A 27,452-nucleotide genomic window follows, 5' to 3' on the forward strand; every position below is an offset into this window, starting at 1 on the left:
ATTTAATTCTCCAGTGAGACTGTGAGTGCTTGTTGAAGAATAATACAAGAGGAGGTTTGAATAGCATGAGCTGTGAAATTTCAATTTTGGTTATTTAGTCGCGTCCCCAGGTTCTTTCGTGAAGAGATTAGTGGAGTTCACAAGGTGTCACACACACATAAATACACACACACACACACACACACACACACACTAAGGAGTGAAGTGTGTCGTTGCACAGGTGCGCTTGTGTGTATGTTCGTATGTGCTGGTGTGCATGCATACGTGTGTGTGTTCATATGCATGACTCCAGATCTGCAGGAACAAAGCTGCCTATTTGGTTGACAATACACAGGCCATACATTGGGTTCACATACATACAGTGCTTAGCAAAAGTATTCATCCCAATTCGCATTTTCCCTATTTTGTTGCATTTCAACCTGTAATTTCAATGGATTTTTGGGGGATTTCATGTAATGGACATACACAAAATAGTCAACATTGTTGAAGTAAAAAAAAAAAAGACTTATTTCCCAAAATGCAAAGAAATAAAAAATGGGGAAAGTGGTGCGTGCACATTTATTCACCCCCTTTGCTATGAAGCCCCTAAATAAGATGTGGTGCGACCAATTACATTCAGAAGTCACATAATTAGTTAAATAAATTCCACCTGTGTGCAATCTAAGTGTCACATGATCTGTCACATGATCGTTGTAAATATATATACCAGTTCTGAAAGGCCCCAGAGTCTGCAACACCACTAAGCAAGGGGTACCGCCATGCAAGTGGCACCATGAAGACCAAGGAGCTCTCCAAACAGGTCAGGGATAAAGTTGTGGAGAAGTACAGATCAGGGTTGGGTTATAAAGAAATATCAGAAACTTTGAACATCCCACAAAGCGCCATTAAATCCATTATAAAAAAATGGAAAGAATCGGCACCACAACAAACCTGGGGTTTCTGTCTCCCCAGTTGCCTTACGCGGTAATTGATTGGTCCCAGCTTCTCGATCACCCCGTATGGCCCATGCCATGTTGCCAGGAACATACTTTCGGCCGTGGGGATTAAGACCAACACCCTGTCTCCCACCTGGAATTCTCGGGGCTGGGCACCCCGATTGTAGACCTGGGCTTGGGCACTTTGGGCCTTCTCCATATGTTCCCTCACGACTAGCCATATGGCTGTCATCTGCTCCCTCGTCATCTCCATGTGCTCTACCACGCTGCGTAAGGGGGTTGGTTGGGCTTCCCACACCTCCTGGGTGAGGTCCAGTGGGAGGCGTGGCCTCCTCCCGTAGAGGAGTTCGAAAGGGGAAAACCCAGTGGAGGACTGTGGTAATTCTCTGAGAAAATTAGGTGGGGTAGTAGCTGGTCCCAGTTCTTCCCGTCCTGCTCGATGACCTTCTGCAACATTTGTTTGAGCGTTTTATTGAAGCCCTCGACGAGCCCATCCGTCTGCGAGTGAAAGACGCAGAGTCCGGATCTGCTTGATCTGCAGGCGACCACACAACTCCTTCATTAGGCGGGACATAAACTCAGTACCTTGATCTGTCAGGATCTCGTTCGGGATGCCCACCCTCCTAAAGAGGTCGAACAGCTCCCGGAGAATTCCCTTGGTTACCGCCGCCCATAGGGGAATAGCCTCGGGATACCGGGTGGCATAGTCTACTGTTACCAGGATGTACTGGTGTCCTCCTGCTGTTTTACCAGGGATCCCACTATGTCCATGACGATGCATTCAAAGGGCACCCCGGTGATCGGTAGGGGGGGGATCATTGGGTTTCGGAAGTGGGCCTTTGCGGCAGTCATTTGACACTCTGGGCAGCTGTGACAGTAGTCTTCCACGGCCCTCATCATCCCGAGCCAGTGGAACAGGGCGTCGATTCGTTCCCGGGTCTTCTCCATTCCCAGGTGCGCCCCCAACAGGTGGGTGTGGGCCAGCTGAAGAACGGTTCCCACGTACTGTCGGGGCAGCAACAATACCTCTCGAATTTCCCCTTGTTGGCGCGACACCTGACACAAAAGGTTATTCTTGATTTGGAAATGGGGGTACCACCAGTCACTAACCCCTTGAAGTAGCTGTCCATCCACCGCTATCACTTGGGCTGCGGCGGATTTCAAGTTCGGATTCTCCCACTGGGCCATCCCGAATTGTCCCCTCAGTTGGTCCCCAGCGGGTGACTTGACTGGCCCCTCTTCCTCCCATTTTTCCCCGGGGGGAGTCGTGTTTCCGGCACCCCCTCCAAGTCTGACTCCGGATCTGTAGATACACGTTGGTCAACAGTTTGCTTCCGGGCCGCACAGGCGATGGGTCATCCTCGCTCTCGTCTTCAGCCAGCTCGTACCTTCTTCCTCAGCTCGTGCCCCCACAGGGCCGTGAACAGCGGTTAATCTCGTCCCATTAGGAGAGGTACCGGCAACTCTGGTACTGCACCAACCATCATCTGGCAGCTCCTTGTGGCATCATGATGTTGGCCAATATGGTTGGATACCGCTTTGTGTCCCCATGAACACAAGAAAACGACAAATCCCTACCACGTTCGGTCTTCTGGTTCAGCAGGCACGTTGTTACGAGGGTAACCATACTTCCGGAGTCTAATAGAGCTTCTGTGTCGTGTCCGTCAACCTTCACTGGGACCATGGGTGCAATTGATTTGTGGTGTGCCCAACAGGAGGTGACGTAGTTCACTGCATGACCCACCTCGCCTCCGGGGCTTACTCCTCTCGAGCCGAGCAATTCCAGGCAATGTGCCCCTGGGTGCCACACTCAAAACACCTCCGTTGGTCTCCATCCACCTTGGGTCGTTGGTGGCGGGTAGGCCCTACCCCAGCCGTCTCCCCAGGGGTTTGCTTACCTTTGACCCTGCCAACTGTCGGTTCGGGGTACACAGCAGTGGGGTTGTCCTTTCGACTACTCGAACAGGTCGGCAACTCGGCCTGGCTCCCACTCAGCAGGGCCTGAGTGTTCTGATGCATCTCCACTGCTTCCAGGAGGCCCTCCAAGGTCTGGGGTGTGCATAGACTTGCTGCCCTCTTCATGTCGTGGGGTAGTGCCCATTGGAAGCGATCCAGGACCACTTTGTCTAGGATGGAGAGGGTGGATACGTTGGTTAGGAGCCATCCCCTGGTGACACGCAGTAGGTTTCTCGTCTGGGCTCGGGGGGGATGTGTCGGCTACGAACCTGCAGTCGTGGAATAGTTGAGCCTGATGGGCCAGGCTGTACCTGTAGCGGCTGAGTATCTCCCGTTGTAGTTAGCCGCCTGTTCATCGTTTAGGTCCCTATATGCCTTTTGGGCATTCCCAGAGAGGAAAGGGGCCAGCAGACTGGCCCACTTCTGCCTTGACCATCTGTCCTGTAGTGCTATCCGTTCGAACGTACAGAGGTAGATTTCGATATTGTCTTCTTCTATTAGCTTGATTAAAAACTTGTTTGGATGTGATTCAGTAGATGCTCCTCCTTGTAGCTTCCTGATTTCCTCAATGAGGCGAACGTTTTGTAGCCGTTGTTCCTCCAGCGTTCGTTCCTGAACCGCCTGTTGGGCTCGTTGGGCCCGGATGAACTGAGCTATCAACTCGTCCATGCTGATGCTGCATAAACATAAACTCTGATCTGACCACGTTATCAGAGTGCCCGCATTCTCCGCCACTTGTGGCAGACCAGGGGGTTGGGTCAAAACATGTACACAGATCAGACACAGACAGAGTAGTATTAGCTCAGTTTCAAAGGTGTTTATTAAAATAATAGTTCAAAAGAAAAGAATAGGTCTCCCCCATGAGACCCTCTCCGGGATACCATCTTCTGGGCTCCGGGTCTGGCTGTATTCTGTGGGGATCAAAAACTGAACTCACTCCTGTTACCTCTGCAACCATCCCCAACTATACGGGAGTCCTTTCTTCCCCCAGTCTCTTTCCTGTGTGCTGCCCTTCTGGCAGCTTTGTGGGACTTGTACAGCTGGTGAGCAATCAGCCCTTGATTACTCACCAATCCGCAATCAGCCCCAATTAGTCCTGGCCGGTGGGCCCGTCCAGACCTGGCACGTCCAGCAGATGGAGCCATCGCCTTGAGATGTATATTCCATCTGTCACCAGGCCTCGACGAGTCTCCCCTGGTGGCTGACCTGCTGTTCGCCACAGTAAACTTCTGACCCACTGGGAACTTGATGAAAGAAATATAAGCTATTTTAAATCATTCTCTCTACTATTATTCTGACATTTCACATTCATAAAATAAAGTGGTGATCCTAAATGACCTAAGACAGGACATTTTTACTAGAATTAAATGTCAGGAATTGTGTAAAACTGAGTTTAAATGTATTTGGCTATGGTGTATGTAAACTTCCAACCTTAACTGTACATTTGCAAGACACTGTACTGTGTATTCAAGTATGTGTGAACACACACACACCCACACACAAACAAGCGCACACACACACACACACACACACACACACACACACACACAGCTTTCCCAGCGCGTTAGTCAGGACAGTACATTACCCTCTTGTAGTAATGCATGAAGACATGAAGGCTAACCCCAGCTGCTAGTCTTCAAAGGTGCACGACTGATGCCGATGGCTGCTTTGACACCTCTATCCCAACAAACATCTTAACAAAAATCCCTGAGTGAGAAATGATTGACTGAGAAGAGTCAATCTTCACCCTGTGAAGGCTGACCCTTTTTGTGTGAAGATCTGTCGGCACATGCTTGAGTAGATAATAAACACACATGTATAGTATGTTTATCAAATCAAGCCAACTTGACACAACTGTGGGAAGCACTGGAGTCAACATGGGCCAGCATCCCTGTGTAAAACTTTTGATACCTTGTTGAGTCCATGCCCCACATAATTGAGGCTGTTCTGAGGGCAAAAGGGGGTGCAACTCAATATTAGGAATGTGATCACACAGACACACACAGAGACAGATACACACACATACATAGGTGGGGTGGGGTAAAAACTTGACATTTAAGTTTGGGATAATGTATATGAGGGCCTTGCACTGGGATTGAACCCGCGATCCTTGGAGCCGTAGCTTGCACCCTAGCAAGCCGCGAGCCTACTAGATAGTAATAGGCGCTCAGGTTGCCTCTAGTGGACGGTATCGATGGCAACTCTTGATGTCCTGGGGACCTGGACAAACGTTGATTACTGAAGTAGATCTGGTGTGACCTGGCTGCATAGACACATTATATTGTAAATGAACACACACATATGAGAACGCATGTTAGTACTACCAGTGGTGGGAAAAGTGCTCAGTTGTCATACTTGAGTAAAAGTAAAGATACCTTAAGTATCAAAAGTAAAAGTATAAATTGTTTCAAATTCCTTGTATTAAGCAAACCAAATGGCAACATTTTCTTGTTTGTTTTTATTGACAGGGGCACGCTCCAACACTCAGACATAATTTACAAATGCAGAATTTGTGTTTAGTGAGTCCGCCAGATCAGAGGCCGTAGGAATGACCAGGTATATTCTCTTGATAAATGTTTGAATTGGACCTTTTTCCTGTCAAAATGTAACAAGTACTTTTGGGTGTCAGCGAAAATGTATATAGTAAGAAGTACATTATCTTCTTTAGGAATGTAGTGAAGTAAAATAAAAAATTGCCAAAAATATAAATAGTGAAGTACAGATACCTAAAAAAACAACTTAAGTAGCACGTAAAGTATTTTTACTTAAGTACTTTTTTACACCAAGCAATTTCCATATACTCTGATGTAGAGTTCTAAATCAAGATTAATACCCTTTTCACAAACCAAGGAGCTTGTTGTGAATTCCATTCTGTGAACGGTGGGGCAGACAAGGCTACTTAAGTACTTTACACCACATTGTATTTTTTGTTGTTGTACATTAATATTGATAACTGCATTGTTGGTTTTACAGGAATTTTACTGTACTTGTGCATTCAACATTAAAACTTGAATCACATACATGACTTCCTCACTCAAACATAAACCTACATGACAGTACAATAAACAAAGAGTTGGACACACACAACCGACTCACCTGTCTGGCCAGCTGTGTTATCTTCTGGTGTGAGGGTGATAGTGACACAGGCTTGTGTTAAGCTAGAATGAGGAGGGAGAATGAGTTACGTCTAAATATAGCTGTGTGAACTTCTGGCTGTCTGCCTGCCAGGGGCCATGCTAACACACACTCCGACGGCCTCTCTTCTCATTACCTCACCTGGATAAATACTGTGTGAGTGAGTGAGTAGGTGAGTGAGAGAGTGAGTGAGTAGCCAATTATGAAGGCTTTATTGGATGGTATTGGCGATGATGATGAAATTGCCAAGACATGAGGATCCAAGCTATTTCCACATACTCTGATGTAGAGTTTTAAATCAAGATAATATCCTTTTCACAAACCAAGGAGCTTGTTGTGTATGGAATTATATTATGTGAGTGGTGAGGCAGACAAGGCTACCAGTCACACACACTGAGAGTGTGTGGAGCAGGGAACTGTCCATTACTTGTGTAGTGCTGAAATGTTATAATTTGTCCATTTGCCGAGCTTATGTTCTGTCTTCCCATCTGAGAATACGTTGCCAAGTTTACTTTCCCTGGATACACTAGCTCACGGGACAATGGCTAACGTAGACCTAACCGGAGATATAAAAAGAAAGATTATATACTGAAAATATATAATATATGTTGCGTATATATATATAAAATATATATATATACGCAACATGCAACAATTTCTAAGATTTTCGAGGTACAGTTCATATAAGGAAGTCACTGACTTGAAATAAATTCATTAGGCCATAATCTATGGATTTCACATGACTGGGAATAAAGATACGCATTTGTTGGTCACAGCCACCTTAAAAAAAATGTTGATGGCGTGGATCAGAAAAACAGTCAGTATCTGGTGTGACCACCATTTGCCTGGAACACAAATCAAATCAAATCAAATTTATTTATATAGCCCTTTGTACATCAGCTGATATCTCAAAGTGCTGTACAGAAACCCAGCCTAAAACCCCAAACAGCAAACAATGCAGGTGTAAAAGCACGGTGGCTAGGAAAAACTCCCTAGAAAGGCCAAAACCTAGGAAGAAACCTAGAGAGGAACCAGGCTATGTGGGGTGGCCAGTCCACTTCTGGCTGTGCCGGGTAGAGATTATAACAGAACATGACCAAGATGTTCAAATGTTCATAAATGACCAGCATGGTCGAATAATAGTAGGGCAGAACAGTTGAAACTGGAGCAGCAGCACAGTCAGGTGGACTGGGGACAGCAAGGAGTCATCATGTCAGGTAGTCCTGGGGCACGGTCCTAGGGACACACTGTCATACACTTCGATCCAGAGCATCCCAACCATGCTCAATGGGTGACATGTCTGGTGAGTATGCAGGCCATGGAAGAACTGGGATATTTTCAGCTTCCAGGAATTGTGTACTGATCCTTGTGACATGGGGCCGTGCATTATCATGATGAAACATGAGGTGATGGCGGTGGATGAATGGCACGACAATGGACCTTAGGATCTCATCACGGTATCTCTGTGCATTCAAATTACCATCGATAAAATGCCATTGTGTTCGTTTCCCGCAGCTTATGCCTGCCCATACCTTAACTCCACCTCCAATATGGAGCACTCTGTTCACAACTTTGACTTTAGCAAACCGCTCGCCCACACAACTCCATACACGTGGTCTGCGGTTTGAGGCCGGTTGTACGTTCTGCCAAATTCTCAAAAACGACGTTAGAGGCGGCTTATGGTTGAGAAATGAACATTAAATTATCTGGCAACAGCTCTGTTGGACATTCCTGCAGACAGCATGCCAATTGCATGCTCCCTCAAACCTTGAGACATCTGTGGCATTGTGTTGTGTGACAAAACTGCACATTATTAGAGTGGCCTTTTATTGTCCCCAGCACCAGGTGCACCTGTGTAATGGTATTTATTCAACTTCTCGATATGCCACACCTGTCAGGTGGATGGATTATCTTGGAGAAGGAGAAATGCTCACTAACAGGAATTTAAACACATTTTTGCACAACATTTGTGAGAAATAAGCTTTTTGTGTGAATGTAACATTTTGGGGATCTTTTATTTCAGCTCATGAAACATGGGAGCAACAATTTACATGTTGCGTTCATATTTTTGTTCAGTGTAATAAGGGAATAAATAGGCTACAACATCATCATGGAAGCAGGTTCGAGTGAAATCCCCAGTTTGGAGGGACAATCACAAAGTATATGGATACACATCCTGCACAGTGTGCAAGCAGGTATTTACTTTCAATAATTCAGCTAATTATCAGTTAATTACAGCATTAATTAAAGTGTAAACCTGTGCGGCTGGTAAAAGTTAGAGTAGCCTAAATCAATGTAGACAATTTTTGCAGGCTATATTCGATTCTGCAAATTGTTTATTTAAGTTTGAATTAGTCCTAAACTATTTGATGATCTAAAATGTAAAGCTATTGTTTTGTCGGCTATAGTCGGCTATTGTCTTTCAGTAGCTAAGAAGGCTAATTAGAAGGCTATTTTTCTATAAAGCGATTTGAGTGACGAATCACGTTTTGAAAATAAATAGATATTCTTAATTTATGAAATGGTTTCCTATTGTCCAAATGTTGAATAGACATGCAGACAAAATTAATTCATGCAGGCAAGGGGAATAGTAACAATAGCCTAATAAAAAGTATTAGCACTCAAAAACTATTCAATGAATGGATGTTATGTGGCGGGTAACGCATCGGCTCTTGGAACAATTATATGCGGGTGGTTCGGGTTGCGGAAAAAAAGGTGTCCTGATGTCGGGTATCAAGTGGGGTTCTCAATTGATGTGGCCGGTGTGGTGCGGGTTCAGCTCCAAAAAACAGACCAGTGCAGGACTCTACATTGATGCTATAACCCACCTGCTATGAATCCCAGTCTAAACACACTTTCTGTCTGGAGTGTGGGAGTAGTGTCTGTAAGTTTAAGTCCACTGACAAATGTTCCCCCTGAGCCCAATCCATCTGTCCACTGTCTTGAAGTGTGTGTGTGTGTGTGGCATCTGTGAGTGGCTGCATCCCCCTGTGTTCAGACACATTGATCCCTCGTCTGCTAACCACATGCTGACCCAAGGGTGTGTGCGTGTGTTTGCATGCATGTGTGTGTTTGTCTGTCCCTGCTCGTCTGTCCCTGCTCTTAACTGTCAAGTGCTCAGAATTGCAGGGATGTCACATTCCCACTGCACACACCCACCCCTATAGCAGTTAACCATAAACAAACACAATAACAGATGGAAAAAACACGCTTTAAAAAACTGTCATATACATCCATGTACATAATACATTCAGATTATGTTCATATGATTATGCATATACTGTGCAATGCATAACAATGTTGATATTGATGAATTTAAATATATGAATAATCAACTCCTATGTACACATCCACACACCTAGTTAGATGTGGTCAGGGCCGGTTCTGGACGTGCAGAATGGCACTTTCGAAACTTTTCCACCCAGACAAACAACAGAAGTGCTTCCCTAAAAGCTGTCTGGGTTTAAACAAACATCTTCTGTTTTCAGAAAGAGAAAAACTAAATTAATAGGGGCAGAATATTATAGGCTACAGTTCAGCTTCAGATTGTTATAGAGAGGAATCAATATACCCCATATGCATCGGAGTCACGTCTTTCGTGGGCATTTTAGAGCTTCTTTCTACCATAAGACATCACAGAGTTAAGCATTGTTATAGAACGCTTGATATAATCTGGATACGTTTTATGTATTTATTCACAAATATAAAGCAAACAATAGATATCCTTTTTGCCCTTTTCTTTAACAAAGGGTATATGATACCCTCACTCAGTTCAAGCCCTGGTTGTAGTCAAAAACACCAAGCCCTTCCCAGACACGGAGGTATTTAATCAGTGTGTGCGTGTATTGGAGTATTTAGCTATACCGACATCTATGGACAGGATAATTGTGTCTGTCAAACAGGTAGACTTACCACTTGTTTTTTTTGGAAGATGAAGAAATAAGCTCAAATTATCTCTGTAATTCTATGTTTATGCCTATAATAATGTTTGGTGCATGCGTGCACATATAGGAGGTCCCTTACCGGGCAGAAGGGAATGTTACCTTAACCCCTGCATCGCAGAGTTACAATGTTGCTATCTTATGCAACCTACTACCTATAGTAGGAAAACTAGTTTTTTATTAATAATATCCCACTTGTTATCACACATGGCACGACCCAATAATTATTACAATAAAATAACATTTGTATATAACATATTTAACATATTTTAATATTCCTGTAGAACTGTAAAACAGAGTAAGATCATTTGAGCTTTGGAAATAACTGGTATGCACTCATAAATGCATGGCGGGGCCTCATTTCGCTGTAGCAGTGTAAAATAAGCTTTATGTCAATGACCCAGGCTTAACGAATTTCGTTTATTTACATATCGAATTTGATTGTCCAACATCAGTTTGAACATTTATTTATTTTGTCTCCACCTAGAGTGGCCTCTTTCCTCTGCTGTGGTGCTGCATTGCATTCAGCGATGTTTCCTCTCGTTAGATGTCCATGGTCCTGAAATCAAATCATCTGAGTTTGCTTGGACACCAACCAGCTTAATCTCCAGCTCCTTCCATCTCTGGAAACTATCTAGGTCATGCGACTTCTCATACGAGCTGAGGAGGTGGCACAGATTCTTCCAGTCCCTGGTTCCTTCCCTGACCAGCGCAGATTTGCACTTGTGTGAAAAAACTTTGCACAAAAAACAGAAGGCTGCATCCTTTTGCTTGGCATAGACAAGCCTTGATCTCCACTCTCTCCCCGTTCGCCATCCTCCTATTGCAGAGGGCCACCGAAAACCTTCGTTGCCCCTCCTCTCTTAGGAAATTCCCCTCCTTATCATAATGTGGCCCTGCCTGCACTAACATATCCCGTTAAGATCCATTCATATGCACGACCGGTCTAAGTTTTAGAACACCTGCTCATTCAAGGATTTTTCTTTATTTTGTTTTACAATTTTCTACATTTGTAATATAATAGTGAAGACATCAGAACTATGAAATAACACACATGGAATCATGTAGTAACCAAAAAAAGTGTTGAACAATATATATTTTATATTGGAGATTTTTCAAATAGCCACCCCTGACCGGTCTGGGGATGTGGAGGCCAGGTCATCTGATGCAGCTCTCCATCACTTTCCTTCTTGGTCAAATAGCTCTTACACAGCCAGGAGGTGTGTTGGGTTATTGTCTTGTTGAAAAACAGATAGTCCCACTAAGGCAAAACCAGATGGGACAGCGTATCGCTGCAGAATGCTGTCGTAGCCATGCTAGTCAAGTGTGGACAGAGACTGACGGAGAGCTGTCATCATCGGTGGAAGTGCATGGCTCGGACTCCTTTGGTTCGCTGCTAGAATCAGCGAATGGGGCTTGTCGTTCTCGACGAATGAATGGCATGTCCTCGTAGGCTTGTCATTCTCCACACCGGCTGATGGACATTGCTGCACGCTGATACATTTCACGAGCAAATTTGTTTTGCTAGTGATAGTTTTTGTCTCTTAGATATGATAGCAAATAGTTTCAAATCTCTATTGATTACTTTTAGCAAAAATTATATCCACAAGTTGTAGCTAGCTAATGTTAATAGGCTAGGTTAGGCTACTGCTTTAATCACTAATCGTCTTCGTCTCACACAAACATTAAAATATACAATCACTTAATTGGCAGATTCATTTTTAATGTTTCACAATTGGATAATCTCATATAAACACACACATCACCATAGCTACCAAGGATAGTGGGAGTGAACTTTGGGAGAAGTGGGAATGGAGTGGGGGCGGGAACTGCAACAATGTTTTGAGCTTGTTGCTGGTGTGCCGCGGGCGGTGTAGTAGCCAGTCAAAATGCCGCCACAAATTCAAGTGGTGGCCTAATCTTGCCTAATGGGAGGGCCGGCCCTGACTGTGATCCCGTGTGGCTCAGTCGGTAGAGCATGGCTCTTGCAATGCTAAGTGGCATGAGTTTGATTCCTGCTAGGGCCACCCATATGAAAAATATATGCATGACTGCAAGTCGCTTTATGATAAAAACCTCGGCTAAATGATATATACCTTATATCTGTATTTTCTTATTCTAAGTGATGCACACCTAGCTAAAAGGATCTGCCCTTTTTTTAAATGTTCTCCTAAAATGACAAACCCAAATCTAACTGCCTGTAGCTCAAGCCCTGAAGCAAGGATATGCATATTCATGATACCATTTGAAAGGAAACACTTTGAAGTTTGTGGAAATGTGAAAGAAATGTCGGAGAATAACACAATAGATCTGGTAAAAGTAATACAAAGAAAAAACCAACCATTCTTTTGTATTTTTTTTACCATCATCTTTGAAATGCAAGAGAAAGGCCATAATGTATTATTCCATCCCAGGTGCAATATACATCATGGCCACTAGATGGCAGAAGTGTATGTGCAAAGTTTTAGACTGATCCAATGAACCATAGCATTTCTGTTCAAAATGTTGTTTCAAGACTGCCCAAATATGCCTTTTTATGTTCAAAATCTCCTCAAACAATAGCATGTCATTCTTTCACTGTAATATCTAATGTAAATTGGACAGTGTAGTTAGATGAACAAGAATGTAAGCTTTCTGCAAATTTCAGATATGTCCATGTCCTGGGAAATGTTATTTTTACTAACAACCTCATGCTAATCGCATTAGCCTATGTTAGCTCAACCGTCCCGTGGAAGAAACACCTGTCCCGAAGAAGTTTTAAATGACAACAATGTGATTCAATGCGTCAGATTTGACCCTCTGAAATGTTTGTTTTAATAAAATGAATAAAAGTAATAAAACACATGAAGTAAGCCTAATAAAAACAGAGATGGCCGCCTCGCTTCGCGTTCCTAGGAAACTATGCAGTTTTTTTACGTGTTATTTCTTACATTGGTACCCCAGGTCATCATAGGTTTCATTACATACAGTCGAGAAGAACTACTGAACATAAGAGCAGCGTCAACTCACCATCAGTACGACCAATAATATGACTTTCGCGAAGCGGATCCTGTGTTCTGCCTTTCACCCAGGACAACGGAATGGATCCCAGCCGGCGACCCCAAAAAACGACTTTGAAAAAGGGGAAAACGAAGCGGTCTTCTGGTCAGACTCCGGAGACGGGCACATCGTGCACCACTCCCTAGCATTCTCCTCGCCAATGTCCAGTCTCTTGACAACAAGGTTGATGAAATCCGAGCAAGGGTAGCATTCCAGAGGAACATCAGAGACTAACGTTCTTTGCTTCACGGAAACATGGCTCACTGGAGAGACGCTATCGGAGACGGTGCAGCCAGCTGGTTTCTCCACGCATCACGCCGACAGAAACAAACATCTTTCTGGTAAGAAGAGGGGCGGGGGCGTATGCTTTATGGTTAATGTGACGTGGTGTGGCCACAACAACATACAGGAACTCAAGTCCTTCTGTTCACCTGATTTAGAATTCCTCACAATCAAATGTAGACCGCATTATCTACCAAGGGAATTCTCTTCGATTATAATCACAGCCGTATATATTCCCCCCCCCCACGCAGACACATCGATGGCTCTGAACTTTATTTGACTCTTTGCAAACTGGAATCCATATATCCGGAGGCTGCATTCATTGTAGCTGGGGATTTTAACAAGGCTAATCTGAAAACAAGACTCCCTAAATTTTATCAGCATATCGATTGAGCAACCAGGGCTGGAAAAACCTTGGATCATTGCTATTCCAACTTCCGCGACGCATATAAGGCCCTGCCCCGCCCTCCTTTCGGAAAAGCTGACCACGACTCCATTTTGTTGATCCCTGCCTACAGACAGAAACTAAAACAAGAAGCTCCCGCGCTGAGGTCTGTTCAACGCTGGTCCGACCAATCTGATTCCACACTCCAAGACTGCTTCCATCACGTGGACTGGGATATGTTCCGTATTGCATCAGACAACAACATTGACGAATACGCTGATTCGGTGAGCGAGTTCATTAGAATGTGCTTGGAAGATGTCGTTCCCATAGCAACGATTAAAACATTCCCATACCAGAAACCGTGGATTGATGGCAGCATTCGCGTGAACCTGAAAGCGCGAACCACTGCTTTTAATCAGGGCAAGGTGACTGGAAACATGACCGAATACCAACAGTGTAACTATTCCCTCCGCAAGGCAATCAAACAAGCTAAGCGTCAGTATAGAGACAAAGTAGAATCTCAATTCAACGGCTCCGACACAAGAGGTATGTGGCAGGGTCTACAGTCAATCACAGATTACAAAAAGAAAACCAGCACCGTCACGGACCAGGATGTCTTGCTCCCAGGCAGACTAAATCACTTTTTTGCCCGCTTTGAGGACAATACAGTGCCACTGACACTGTCCGTAACTAAAACATGCAGACTCTCCTTCACTGCAGCCAACGTGAGGAAAACATTTAAACGTGTCAACCCTCGCAAGGCTGCAGGCCCAGACGGCATCCCCAGCCGCGCCCTCAGAGCATGCGCAGACCAGCTGGCTGGTGTGTTTACGGACATATTCAATCAATCCCTATCCCAGTCTGTTGTTCCCACATGCTTCAAGGGGGCCACCATTGTTCCTGTTCCCAAGAAAGCTAAGGTAACTGAGCTAAACGGCTACCGCCCCGTAGCACTCACTTCCGTCATCATGAAGTGCTTTGAGAGACTAGTCAAGGATCATATCATCTCCACCCTACCTGACACCACTCCAATTTGCTTACCGCCCAAATAGGTCCACAGACGATGCAATCTCAACCACACTGCACACTGCCCTAACCCATCTGGACAAGAGGAATACCTATGTGAGAATGCTGTTCATCGACTACAACTCGGCATTTAACACCATAGTGCCCTCCAAGCTCGTCATCAAGCTCGAGACCCTGGGTCTCGACCCCACCCTGTGCAACTGGGTACTGGACTTCCTGACGGGCCACCCCCAGGTGGTGAGGGTAGGCAACAACATCTCCACCCCGCTGATCCTCAACACTGGGGCCCCACAAGGGTGCGTTCTGAGCCCTCTCCTGTACTCCCTGTTCACCCACGACTGCGTGGCCACCCACGCCTCCAACTCAATCATCAAGTTTGCGGACGACACCACAGTGGTAGGCTTGATTACCAACAACGACGAGACGGCCTACAGGGAGGAGGTGAGGGCCCTCGGAGTGTGGTGTCAGGAAATTAACCTCACACTCAACGTCAACAAAACTAAGGAGATTATTGTAGACTTCAGGAAACAGCAGAGGGAACACCCCCCTATCCACATCGATGGAACAGTAGTGGAGAGGGTAGTACGTTTTAAGTTCCTCGGCATACACATCACAGACAAACTGAATTGGTCCACCCACACAGACCGCATCGTGAAGAAGGCGCAGCAGCGCCTCTTCAACCTCAGGAGGCTGAAGAAATTCGGCTTGTCACCAAAAGCACTCACAAACTTCTACAGATGCACAATCGAGAGCATCCTGTCGGGCTGTATCACCACCTGGTACGGCAACTGCTCCGCCCACAACCGTAAGGCTCTCCATGCACAACGCATCACCGGGGGCAAACAACCTGCCCTCCAGGACACCTACACCACCCAATGTTACAGGAAGGCCATAAAGATCATCAAGGACAACAACCACCCGAGCCACTGCCTGTTCACCCCGCTATCATCCAGAAGGCGAGGTCAGTACAGGTGCATCAAAGCTGGGACCGAGAGACTGAAAAACAGCTTCTATCTCAAGGCCATCAGACTGTTAAACAGCCACCACTAACATTGAGTGGCTGCTGCCAACACACTGACATTGACACTGACCCAACTCCAGCCACTTTAATAATGGGAATTGATGGGAAAGGATGTAAAATATATCACTAGCCACTTTAAACAATGCTACCTAATATAATGTTTACATACCCTACATTATTCATCTCATATGTATACGTATATACTGTACTCTATATCATCTACTGCATCCTTATGTAATACATGTATCACTAGCCACTTTAACTATGCCACTTTGTTTACATACTCATTTCATATGTATATACTGCACTCAATACCATCTACTGCATCTTGCCTATGCCGCTCTGTACCATCACTCATTCATACATCTTTATGTACGTATTCTTTATCCCCTTACACTTGTGTCTATGAGGTAGTAGTTTTGGAATTGTTAGCTAGATTACTTGTTGGTTATTACTGCATTGTCGGAACTAGAAGCACAAGCATTTCGCTACACTCGCACTAACATCTGCTAACCATGTGTATGTGACAAATAAAATTTGATATGATTTGATTTAATATATAGTGACTTGGGAAAGTTTCCCGACACCTTTAGTTATGTTACAGCTTTCTTCTAAAATAGATTAAATAGTTTTTTTCCTCATCAATCTACACACCCCATAATGACAAACTAAAAACAGTTTATTAAAATAAAAAAGGAAATATCACATTTACGTAAGTATTCAGACCCTTTACCCAGTACATTGCCAAAGCACCTTTGGCAGCTCTGTCAGGTTGAATGTGGAGCGCTGCTGCACAGCTATTTTCAGGTCTCTCCAGAGATCGATCCGGTTCAAGTCTGGGCTCTGGCTGGGCCACTAAAGGACGTTCAGAGACTTGTCTCAAAGCCACTCCAGCGTTATCTTGTCTGTTTGCTTAGAGTTGTTGTCCTGTTGGAAGGTGAACCTTCACCCCAGTCTGAGGTCCTGAGTGCTCTGCAGCATGTTTTTTTTTTATCAAGGATCTCTCTATACTTTGCTCCGTTCATCTTTCCCTCGATCCTGACTAGCCTCCCAGTTCCTGCCACTGAAAAACATCCCCACTGCATGATGCTGCCACCATTCTTCACCGTAGGGATGGTGCCAGGTGTCCTCCAGACTAGACTCCTGGCAATCATCAGAACAGAGAATTTTCTTTATCATGGTCTGAGAGTCTTTAGGTGCCTTTTGGCAAACTCCAAGCGGGCTGTCATGTGCCTCTTACTGAGGAGTGGCTTCCGTCTGGCCACTCTACCATAAAGGCCTGATTGGTGGAGTGCCTCAGAGATGGTTGTCTTTCTGGAAGGTTCTCCCATCTCCACAGAGGAACTCTAGATCTCTGTCAGAGTGTCCATTGAGTTTTTGGTCACCTACCTGACCAAGGCCCCTCTCTCCTGATTGCTCAGTTCCAAACTTCTTCCATTGAATAATTATGGAGGACACCGTGTTCTTGGGGACCTTCAATGATGCAGAAATGTTTAAGTACCCTTCCTCAGATTTGTGCCTCAACACAATCCTGTCTCGTAGCTCTACGGACAAACCTCATACCTTGGTTTTTGCTCTGAAATGCACTGTGGGACCTTATATGGACAGATGTGTGCGTTTCAAAATCTTATCCAATCATTTGAATTTACCACAGGTGGAATCCAAACAAGTTGTAGAAACATCTCAAGGATGATCATTGGAAACAGGAGCTCAATTTTAAGTTTCTAAAACAAAGGGTCTAAATGCTTATGTAAATAAGGTATTTCTGTTTTTAATTCTTAATACATTTGCAAAAATGTCTAGAAATCTGTTTTCACTTTGTCATTATTGGGTATTGTGTGTAGATTGTTAAGAATTGTATTTATTGAATCCATTTTAGAATAAGGCTCTAAAGTAACAAAATGTGGAAAAAGTCAATTATTTCCGAATGCAGTGTACCTAGTGTACATACAGTAGCTACATGCACTCAAATGTTCATGCAAGCTCTGGAACATGAGGAAGCTAATGTTCGAATGTGTGTGTGTGTGTGTGCGTGTGTGATTTGAACTCTGCTCTCAACCAGATGTTCTCTAGGTGGGCATGAATCTGCACAAACACTCACATACACTAATGGCATGTACTAGAAATATAGAGTGGTGTACACATTACAAAGAGAGTGGGGGATGCAGCCACACACACGCGCACACACACACACACACACACACACACACACACACACACACACACACACACACATCTTTACCAGTGTTGGTGTATTAGTTTGAAGTGGTGTGCCTAATGCGTTGCTGGGGCCTTGTTCCTTAATGCCGGGGTCTCATAGCTGGCCTTTATCATGATACATAATTACATTCATAACAAATGTGTTTGACTCCACTGTGGGGGTTAACTGTGTGTGTATTTGTGTATTTGTGTGTGTGTGTGTGTGTGTGTGTGTGTGTCATCTGTGAGTGGCTGCATCCCCCCTGGATTCAGACACATGGATCCCTCGCAAAACACTGCCACTGGCCACTCCAGCCGCATTTGTTCTTGTTTTGAGGAATTGAACATCCAGCATCATGGTTAACAAAATCGTAGTACATACTCAAATCAAATTGTATTTGTCACATGCGCCGAATACAACATGTGTAGACCTTATAGTGGGGTGTTTACTTACAACAATGAAAATGTATGAAAATACCTATAAAAAAGTAAGAAATAAGAATAACAAATCATTAAAGAGCAGCAGTAAATAACAATAACGGGGCTATATATAGGGGGTACCGGTTCAGAGTCAATGTGCAGGGGCACCGGTGTCGAGGGAAATGAGGTAATATATGCATGTAGGTAGAGTTAAAGTGACTATGTATGCATAGATAATAAGAGAGTAGCAGCAGCGTAGAAGAGGGGGGGGGGCAATGCAAATAGTCTGGGTAGCAATTTGATTAGATGTTCAGGAGTCTTATTGCTTGGGGGTAGAATCTGTTTAGAAGCCTCTTGGACCTAGACTTGGCGCTCCGGTACCACTTTCCGTGCGGTAGCAGAGAGAACAGTCTATGACTAGAGTGGCTGGATTCTTTGCAAATTTTAGGATCTTCCTCTGACACCGACTGATATAAAGGTCCTGGATGGAAGGAAGCTTGGCCCCGGTGATGTACTTGGCCATATGTATGTACTACCTTCTGTAGTGCCTTGCAGTCGGAGGCCAAGCAGTTGCCATAACAGGCAGTGATGCAACCCGTCAGGATGCTCTCGATGGTGCAGCTGTTAAACTTGAGGATCTGAGGACCCATGCCAAATATTTTCAGTCTGCTGGGGGGGAATAGGTTTTTCGTGCCCTCTTCGTGTGCTTGGACCATGTTAGTTTGTTGGTGATGTGGACGCCAAGGAACTTGAATCTCTCAACCTGCAACACTACAGCCCTGTAGATGAGAATGGGGGCGTGCTCGGTCCTCCTTTTCCTGTAGTCCACAATCATCTCCTTTGTCTTGATCACATTGAGCGAGAGGTTGTTGTTCTTGCACCACACGGTCAGGTCTCTGACCTCCTCCCGATAGACTGTCTCATTGTTGTCGGTGATCAGGCCTACCACTTTTGTGTTATCTGCAAACGTAATGATGTGTTGGAGTCATGCCTGGCTGTGCAGTCATGAGTGAACAGGGAGTACAGGAGGGGACTGAGCACGCACCCCTGAGGGGCCCCCGTGTTGAGGATCACCATGGCGGATGTGTAGTTACCTACCTATACCACCTGGAGCGGCCCGTCAGGAACTCCAGGATCCCTTTGACGAGGGAGGTGGCCCCAGGATCCTTAGCTTAGTGATGAGCTCTGAGAGCACTATGGTGTTGAACGCTGAGCTGTAGTCAATGAATAGTTTTCTCACATAGGTGTTATTTTTGTCCAGGTGTGAAAGGGCAGTGTGGAGTGCAATAGAGATTGCATCATCTGTGGATCTGTTTGGGTGGTATGCAAATTTAATTGGGTTTGGGGTTTCTGTGAGCCCTGGCCAGCCTTTCAATTCATTTCATGGCTACAGACGAGAGTGCTATGGGTCGGTAGTCATTTAGGCAGGTTACCTTAGTGTTATTGGGCACAGGGACTATGGTGGTCTGCTTGAAACATGTTGGTATTACAGATTCAGACAGAGAAAGGTTGAAAATGTCAGTGAAGACACTTGCAAGTTGTCCAGCGCATGCTCAGAGCACACGTCCTGGTAATCCATCAGGCCCTGCGGCCTTGTGAATGTTGACCTGTTTAATGTCTTACTCACATCGGCTGCTGAGAGCGTGATCACACAGTTGCACTCATGCATGTTTCAGTGTTACTTGCCTCGAAGGGAGCATAGAAGTTATTTAGCTCATCTGGTAGCCTCGTGTCACTGGGCAGCTCTCAGCTGTGCTTCCCTTTGTAGTCTGTAATAGTTTGCAAGCCCTGCCACATCCGACGAGTGTCAGAGTACAATTCGATCTTAGTTCTATATTGTCGTTTTGCCTGTTTGATGTTTTGTCGGTGGGAATAGCGAGATTTCTTATAAGCTTCCGAGAGTCCCGCTCCTTGAAAGCGGCAGCTCTACCCTTTAGCTCATTGCAAATGTTGCCTATAATCCATGGCTTCTGGTTGGGGTATGTACGTACAGTCACTGTGGGGACGACATCATCGATGACTTATTGATGAAGCCAGTGACTGATATGGTGTACTTCTCAATGCCATTGGAAGAATCCCGGAACATTTTCCAGTCTGTGCTAGCAAAACAGTCCTGTAGTTTAGCATCAGATTCATCTGACCACTTTTTTATTGACCGAGTCACTGGTGCTTCCTGCTTGAATTTTTGCTTGTAAGCAGGAATCAGGAGGGTATAATTATGGTCATATTTGCCAAATGGAGGGCGAGGCAGAGCTTTGTACGCATTTCTGTGTGTGGAGTAAAGGCCGTCTAGAGTTTTTTTCCCCTTTGGTTGCACATTTAACATGCTGATAGAAAACTGATATAAGGTTCCCTGCATTAAAACCTGTTGTGCCTATAGGTTCCAGCGGGAACTACACCCCCCCGTTGAACTCAAACGGTGGCACAGGGAATGCAAAAATATTCTTAGAAATATTTAACCTCCACACATTAACAAGTCCAATACCTCAAATGAAAGATAAACACCTTGTTCATCTACCCAGCATGTCAGATTTTTTAAATGTTTTACGGCGAAAACACAGCATATATTTATGTTAGACCACCACCAAAACAAAGAAAAAACGTAGCCATTTTGTCCAACAAAATATAAATTGACAAAAGTTTTTTTTTTAATTATTCACTAACCTCTTGAAAATCTTCATCAGATGACAGTCATATGACATGTTACACAGTACATTTATGTTTTGTTCGATAATATGCATTTTATATCCATAAATCTCAGTTTACATTGACGCCATGTTCAGAAAATTCTCCAAAATGTCCGGAGGAATTATAGAATGCTACGCCAGATAACAGAAATACTCATCATAAACTTTGACTAAAGATACATGTTCTACATATAATTAAAAAGATACACTGGTTCTTAATGCAACCGCTGTGTCACTTTTTTTTTTACGTTACGGAAAAAGCCTAACATTGCAATAATCTGAGACGGCGCTCAGACGTAACAATATTTCTCCGCTATGTTGGAGTCAAAAGAAATACAAAATTACAACATAAATATTCCCTTACCTTTGATGATCTTCCATCAGAATGTAGTGCAAGGAGTCCTAGTTCAACAATAAATCGTTTTGTTTCATAATAATCAAATCTAGTGTCCAAGTAGCAGCATTTGCTACCACTTTCAGCTCAAATGCCCAAAAAATGACTTCTGGTCCAGGATAACTTTGCATCAAAACTTCCAAATTACATATTACAGGTCGACGAAACTAGTCAAACTAAGTGCAGAATCAATCTTCAGGATGTTATAATCATACAGATCGAATAGCATTCCAACCGGACTATTCATGTTCATCTGGGGCTGATTGGAACAGCCGAAGCACTCGAACGCAAACGCGCGTTCAAGCACATGGAAATCTTTTGCGACACTTACTATTTTCCTTCCCATTAGGTCAAAGTTAACAGTAAATGCTCCATTACACTTTCTACTGAATGAGGACATCTAGTGGAAGACATAGGAAGTGTTTCCAGATCCATAACTTGTTGAGAAGGGAGGGGCGATGACGTCAAAGTTGCCCCAACTTTCAGGATTTCAAAACTAGTTTGGAAGATTGCCTGCCCTGTGAGTTCTGTTATACTCATAGACATAATTCAAACGGTTTTAGAAGCTTCAGAGTGTTTTCTATCCAATATTAATAATAATATGCATATATTAGCAATTTAGGACAGATTTGTATGCAGTTCACTATGGGCACGCAATTCATCCAAAGGGGAAATACTGCCCCCTATCTCTAACAGGTTTTAAATCTGCTTCAATCAGTATAGATGAAAGGGAGGTGACTGGTTAAGTACGGCTTTTTAAGCCTTGAGATAATTGAGACATGGAATGTGTATGTGTGCATTTCAAGTGCCCTTGAACGGGGTATGGTAGTAGGTGCCAGGTGCAACGGTTTGAGCGTGTCAAGAACTGCAACTCTGCTGGGTTTTTCACGCTCAACAGTTTCCCATGTGTTTCAACAATGTTCCACCACTCAAAGGACATCCAGCGAACTTGATAACTATGGGAAGCATTGGAGTCAACATGGGCCAGAATCTCTGTGGAATGCTTTTGACACCTTGTATAGTCCAGGGCAGAAGGGGATGCAACTCAATATTAGAAAGGTGTTTCCAATGTTTTCTAGAGTTATTGTCAATATTCAGGATTGCAGGGATGCCACACTCCCACAGCCACCCCTACAGATGTAGGATCTTCATTTGAACCCATTTGCTACATCAAGAAAATAATCTTGCAGCAACAGGAAATGTTGATTATAATTAATGTTTTGTAGGGGTTGATGCATTTTTGCATTAGTGCAAATCAAGTCTGATATTTTAAAGTGGAAATTATAAACGTTAGAATCCTTTTTAAACCTCAAATACACTACAAAATAGCATTTACTGCTGTGCAGGAAAATTCTGAGCAATAAAATAGGTATCAAATTACGATCCTATATCTGTAAGTACTTAAACAAGCACAACAACACATGGACAAAGACATGCATTAACAAACTGTCATATACAGTACATCCACATACATAATACATTGACATTATGTTCATATGATTATGCATATACTGTGCAATGCATATTAAGAAATATAAACATAATTAACTAACATGCACATTAATTACTTAAAAATCGTACAATGTGATTTTCTGGATTTTTGTTTTTCATTCCGTCTTTCACTGTTGAAGTGTACCTATGATAAAAATGACAGACCTCTACATGCTTTGTAAGTAGGAAAACCTGCAAAATCGACAGTGTATCAAATACTTGTTCTCCCCACTGTATATGTGCAAACACTTAATTAACTGTGGTCCTGTGTGGCTCATTGAGTAGAACATGGCTCTTGCAATGCCAAGGGTCATGGGTTTGATTCCTACTCGGGCCACCCATGGGGAAAAATGTATGCATGCATGACTGAAAGTCACTTTGTACCTCTGCTAAATGGCAAAATATGATTCTGTTTTTTTGTTCTAAGTGACGCACACCTAGCTTAAATGACAGCTCAATATGTGATTCAATACATCATATTTGACCCTTTGAAATGTATGTTTTAATAAAATGAATAAATACAATAAAATACATGAAATAAGCCTTTCATGAGGACGATAACATTTGTGTGTGTCAAATCTCACTTTATTTGTCACATGCTTCATAAATAGCAGTTGTAGACTAACAGTGAATTGCTAATTTATGAGTTATTTTCCAACAATGTAGAGTTAAAGAAATACATTTGAATGAAAATTGAAATAGTGACACGAGGAATAGATACACAGTGAATAACAAAAAACTATAAAGAGTAAATATAACAGGGCTATATACAAGGATTACCAGTACCAAGTCAATGTGCAGGGTTACCAAGCAATTGACGTAGCTATGTACATATACAGTTGAAGTCGGAAGTTTACATACACTTAGGTTGGAGTCATTAAAACTTGTTTTTCAACCACTCCACACATTTCTTGTTAACAAACGATAGTTTTGGCAAGTAGGTTTGGACATCTACTTTGTGCATGACGCAAGTCATTTTGCCAACAATTCTTTACAGACAGATTAATTCACTGTATCACAATTCCAGTGGGTCAGAAGTTGACATACACTAAGTTGACTGTGCCTTTAAACAGCTTGGAAAATTCCCAAAAATGATGTGATGGCTTTAGAAGCTTCTGATTGGCTAATTTACATAATTTGAGTCAATTGGAGATGTACCTGTGGATGTATTTCAAGGCCTACCTTCAAACTCAGTGCCTCTTTGCTTGACATCATAGGAAAATCAAAAGAAATCAGCTAAAACCTAAAAGCTACAAACCAATTGTAAACCTCCATAAGTCATGGTTCATCCTTGGGAGCAATTTCCAAATGCCTGAAGGTACCACGTTCATCTCTACAAACAACAGTACGCAAGTCTAAACACCATGGGACCACACAGCCGTCATACCGCTCAGGAAGGAGATGCGTTCTGTATCCTAGAGATGAACGTACTTTGGTGCGAAAAGTGAAAATCTGTCTCAGAACAAAGGACCCTGCTGGAGGAAACAGCTTCCAAAGTATCTATATCCACAGTGAAACAAGTCGATATAACTTGAAGGGCCACTCAGCAAGGAAGAAGCCACTGTTCCAAAACCATCATAAAAAAGCCAGACTACAGTTTGCAACTGCACATGAGGACAAAGATGGTACTTTTTGGAGAAATGTCTTCTGGTCTCATGAAACAAAAAATGTAACTCTTTGGCCATAATGCCCATCGTTATGTTTGGAGTAAAAACTGGGGGCCTGCAAGCCGTAGAACACCATCCCAACCGTGAAGCACAGGGGTGGCAGCATCATGTTGTGGGGGTGCTTTGTTGCAGTAGGGACTGGTGCACTTCACAAAATAGACAGCATCATGAGGAAAGAAAATTTCATGGAGATATTGAAGCAACATCTCAAGACATCAGTCAGGAAGTTAAGGCTTGGTTGCAAATGGGTCTTCCAAATGGACAATGACCCCAAGCATACTTCCAAAGTTGTGGCAAAATGGCTTAAGGACAACAAAGTCAAGGTATTGGATTGGCCATCACAAAGCCCTGACCTCAATCCCATAGAAAATGTGTGGGCAGAACTGAAAAAGCGTGAGTGAGCAAGGCCTTACAAACCTGTCAGGAGGAATGGGCCAAAATTGACCCTTATTGTGGGAAGCTTGTGGAAGTCTACCCGAAGCATTTGACCCAAGTTAAACAATTTAAAGGAAATGCTACCAAATACTAATTGAGTGTATGTAAACTTCTGACCCACTGGGAATGTGATGAAAGAAATAAAAGCTGAAATAAATAATTCTCTCTACTATTATTCTGGCCTTGAATCTATGGATATATGGTAACACACACACACAAACACACACATTTGGTTTACTATACTTGTGGGGACCAAACAATTTATTCCCATTCAACATCCTATTTTCCATAACCCCCAACCTTACCCCGAAACCATAACCCTAATTGTATCCCTAAACCTAATCCCTAAGCCTAAAATAGCCTTTTTCCTTGTGTGGACATTTTGATGAAAATGTATTTTTTCAAATGGCTTTATATTACAGTTCTGCCAGTTGAGCCCACCATCATCATGGTCCCATTTCCCCTCTTTTCTATCCCTCTCTCTGTTTCCCCCAGATTAAGCAGAATGACAAGATGAACCAGGTGAACATGTTCTCCAAGCAGATCGACAAGAAGGAGCCCGTGAAGGGCAGCCTCATGTCCTACACCCTGACTGACCTGAAGATCCCTGTCTCCTATGAGATCCGCCTGGCCCCCATCACCACCTACAGCACCGGAGACTATGTCAGTCGCACCATCCAGTACTCAGAGCGTGAGTAGCAACTTGCTTGCGCCTGGAGCCAAAGTGGCCACTCTGATGATACTAATATTAATAATAATAATCAATAACTGGCCAAGTAGGCCTTTTTTGTGTTCATTTTGGCATTTATTTAAATACATTTTTTAAATGAGTACCACTACAGTTATGTAAAAGGGTATAGTGATAATCTATGTGTATTTCCTTTTTCACAGCCTACATTTACCCAAGACCTTCAGGTAAGAATATCTTTATTTCTTTCTTCCCCCCATTCTCTTTCACTCTTCCTTTTTTCCCCCACTCCGCCCTCTCTCTGTTTCTCTCCTCTCGTCAGGCAATTTGGTTCAATTACGCCGCTCAGGCAGGGGAAGTGGAGAGTGACGCCAAACGAGCACAATTAAAATCACATTTTCTCCAACCACGCAGATTGGAGAACAACAGAAAACAAATTGAGGAAGTGCACGTACGTCGCTGAGTGGGACATGAATCATAATAGATTATGTTTCTATCATAACACCAATGTGAATGGGGTACAGGCTTCATCCCAAATCCCCTATTTAGTGCGTTACATTTGACAAGGGCCCTGTTCAAAAGTAGTGCACTATGGAGGGAATACGGTGCACATTTGGAATGTACCTACAGTCAATGGCTGACAGTGTGTGGCTAGCGTAATTTGTATGAGTATGTGTTTGTGTGAGCGTGTGTGCGTGTTTAACATGTAGCAATGTTAAAGCTTTTGATGGGTATTATTGCTCCAGAGCATAAATGAAGTGCCTGTGTGTCCAGTTGCATTTGGTGTGCCTAATTGCAATGTTTCATAGTCCTTCCATTGACAATGCTTAGTGAATACCACAGCCAGCAGTGGATTTATGTAATGGGTTGAAATTGATGTGATGGTTGTGGTAGGTAGGAACCTTGTGGATTGTTGGAGGGTAGTATTAGGTTTTAGTTCGTTTGGGTGATTCAGAGATGAAAAGAACAGAGAATTGTTACTGGAATGCAAAGAGGTTCTTGAAGTGATTCATTGGTCATTTTAAAACTTCAAACTTTGTCTCTCCTCTCTCTCTCCCTCTTTTTCACCATGGCTTGGTAATGTGTCGCAATTTTGTCGCTCTTCTCTCTTTGATCCCTCACTCTTCCCTATTTCCTCTGCCTCTTTTTCCTCACTTCGTTGTGTCTCTGTCGCTATCAATGTTATTGCTCATCCTCTTCAACCTCTGTATTCTCGCTCTTTCTATATCCCCTTCTCTCTCTGGCTCTCAACAGACCACGTCTGTGGCTTTGAGGACGAGCGCATCTGTGGTTTCTCCCAGGACCGGGGTGACAAGTTTGATTGGACTAGACAGAACCACCTGACCCAGAACCCCAAGCGCTCGTCCAATACCGGCCCAGAGATGGACAGGAGTGGAAACAAAGAAGGTATCTTCCTGAAATGTACACACATCCCTTTAACCTGTTGCTTCTACTCGGGACGCTTGCGTCCCAACTAGAGCTCTGGAAATGCAAATGCGCTACGCTAAATGCTAATAGTATTAGTTAAAACTCAAAAGTTCATTAAAATACACATGCAGGGTATCGAATTAAAGCTACACTCGTTGTGAATCCAGGCAACAAGTCAGATTTTTAAAATGCTTTTCGGCGAAAGCATGAGAAGCTATTATCTGATAGCATGCAACACCCCAAAAGACCCACAGGGGACGTAAACAAAATAATTAGCATTTCGGCGTTACACAAACCGCACAATAAAATAGAAAACATTCATT

The 27,452-nt window shown here is 43.6% G+C and overlaps 1 protein-coding gene across 1 annotated transcript in view; it reads left to right on the forward strand.

The window, feature by feature from the left end:
• LOC115102815 (MAM domain-containing glycosylphosphatidylinositol anchor protein 1-like) overlaps window positions 1-27,452 on the forward strand; it is a 397,798-nt gene that overhangs the window by 308,403 nt on the left and 61,943 nt on the right. The window contains exons 12-14 of the mRNA XM_029623129.2: window positions 25,509-25,704; window positions 25,905-25,928; window positions 26,956-27,108. Of these exons, the coding sequence (XP_029478989.2) occupies window positions 25,509-25,704; window positions 25,905-25,928; window positions 26,956-27,108 (373 nt within the window). The remainder of the gene's footprint in view (window positions 1-25,508; window positions 25,705-25,904; window positions 25,929-26,955; window positions 27,109-27,452) is intronic.

The sequence above is a fragment of the Oncorhynchus nerka genome, linkage group LG28 (assembly GCF_034236695.1).
Source record: "Oncorhynchus nerka isolate Pitt River linkage group LG28, Oner_Uvic_2.0, whole genome shotgun sequence".
NCBI lineage: Eukaryota > Metazoa > Chordata > Actinopteri > Salmoniformes > Salmonidae > Oncorhynchus > Oncorhynchus nerka.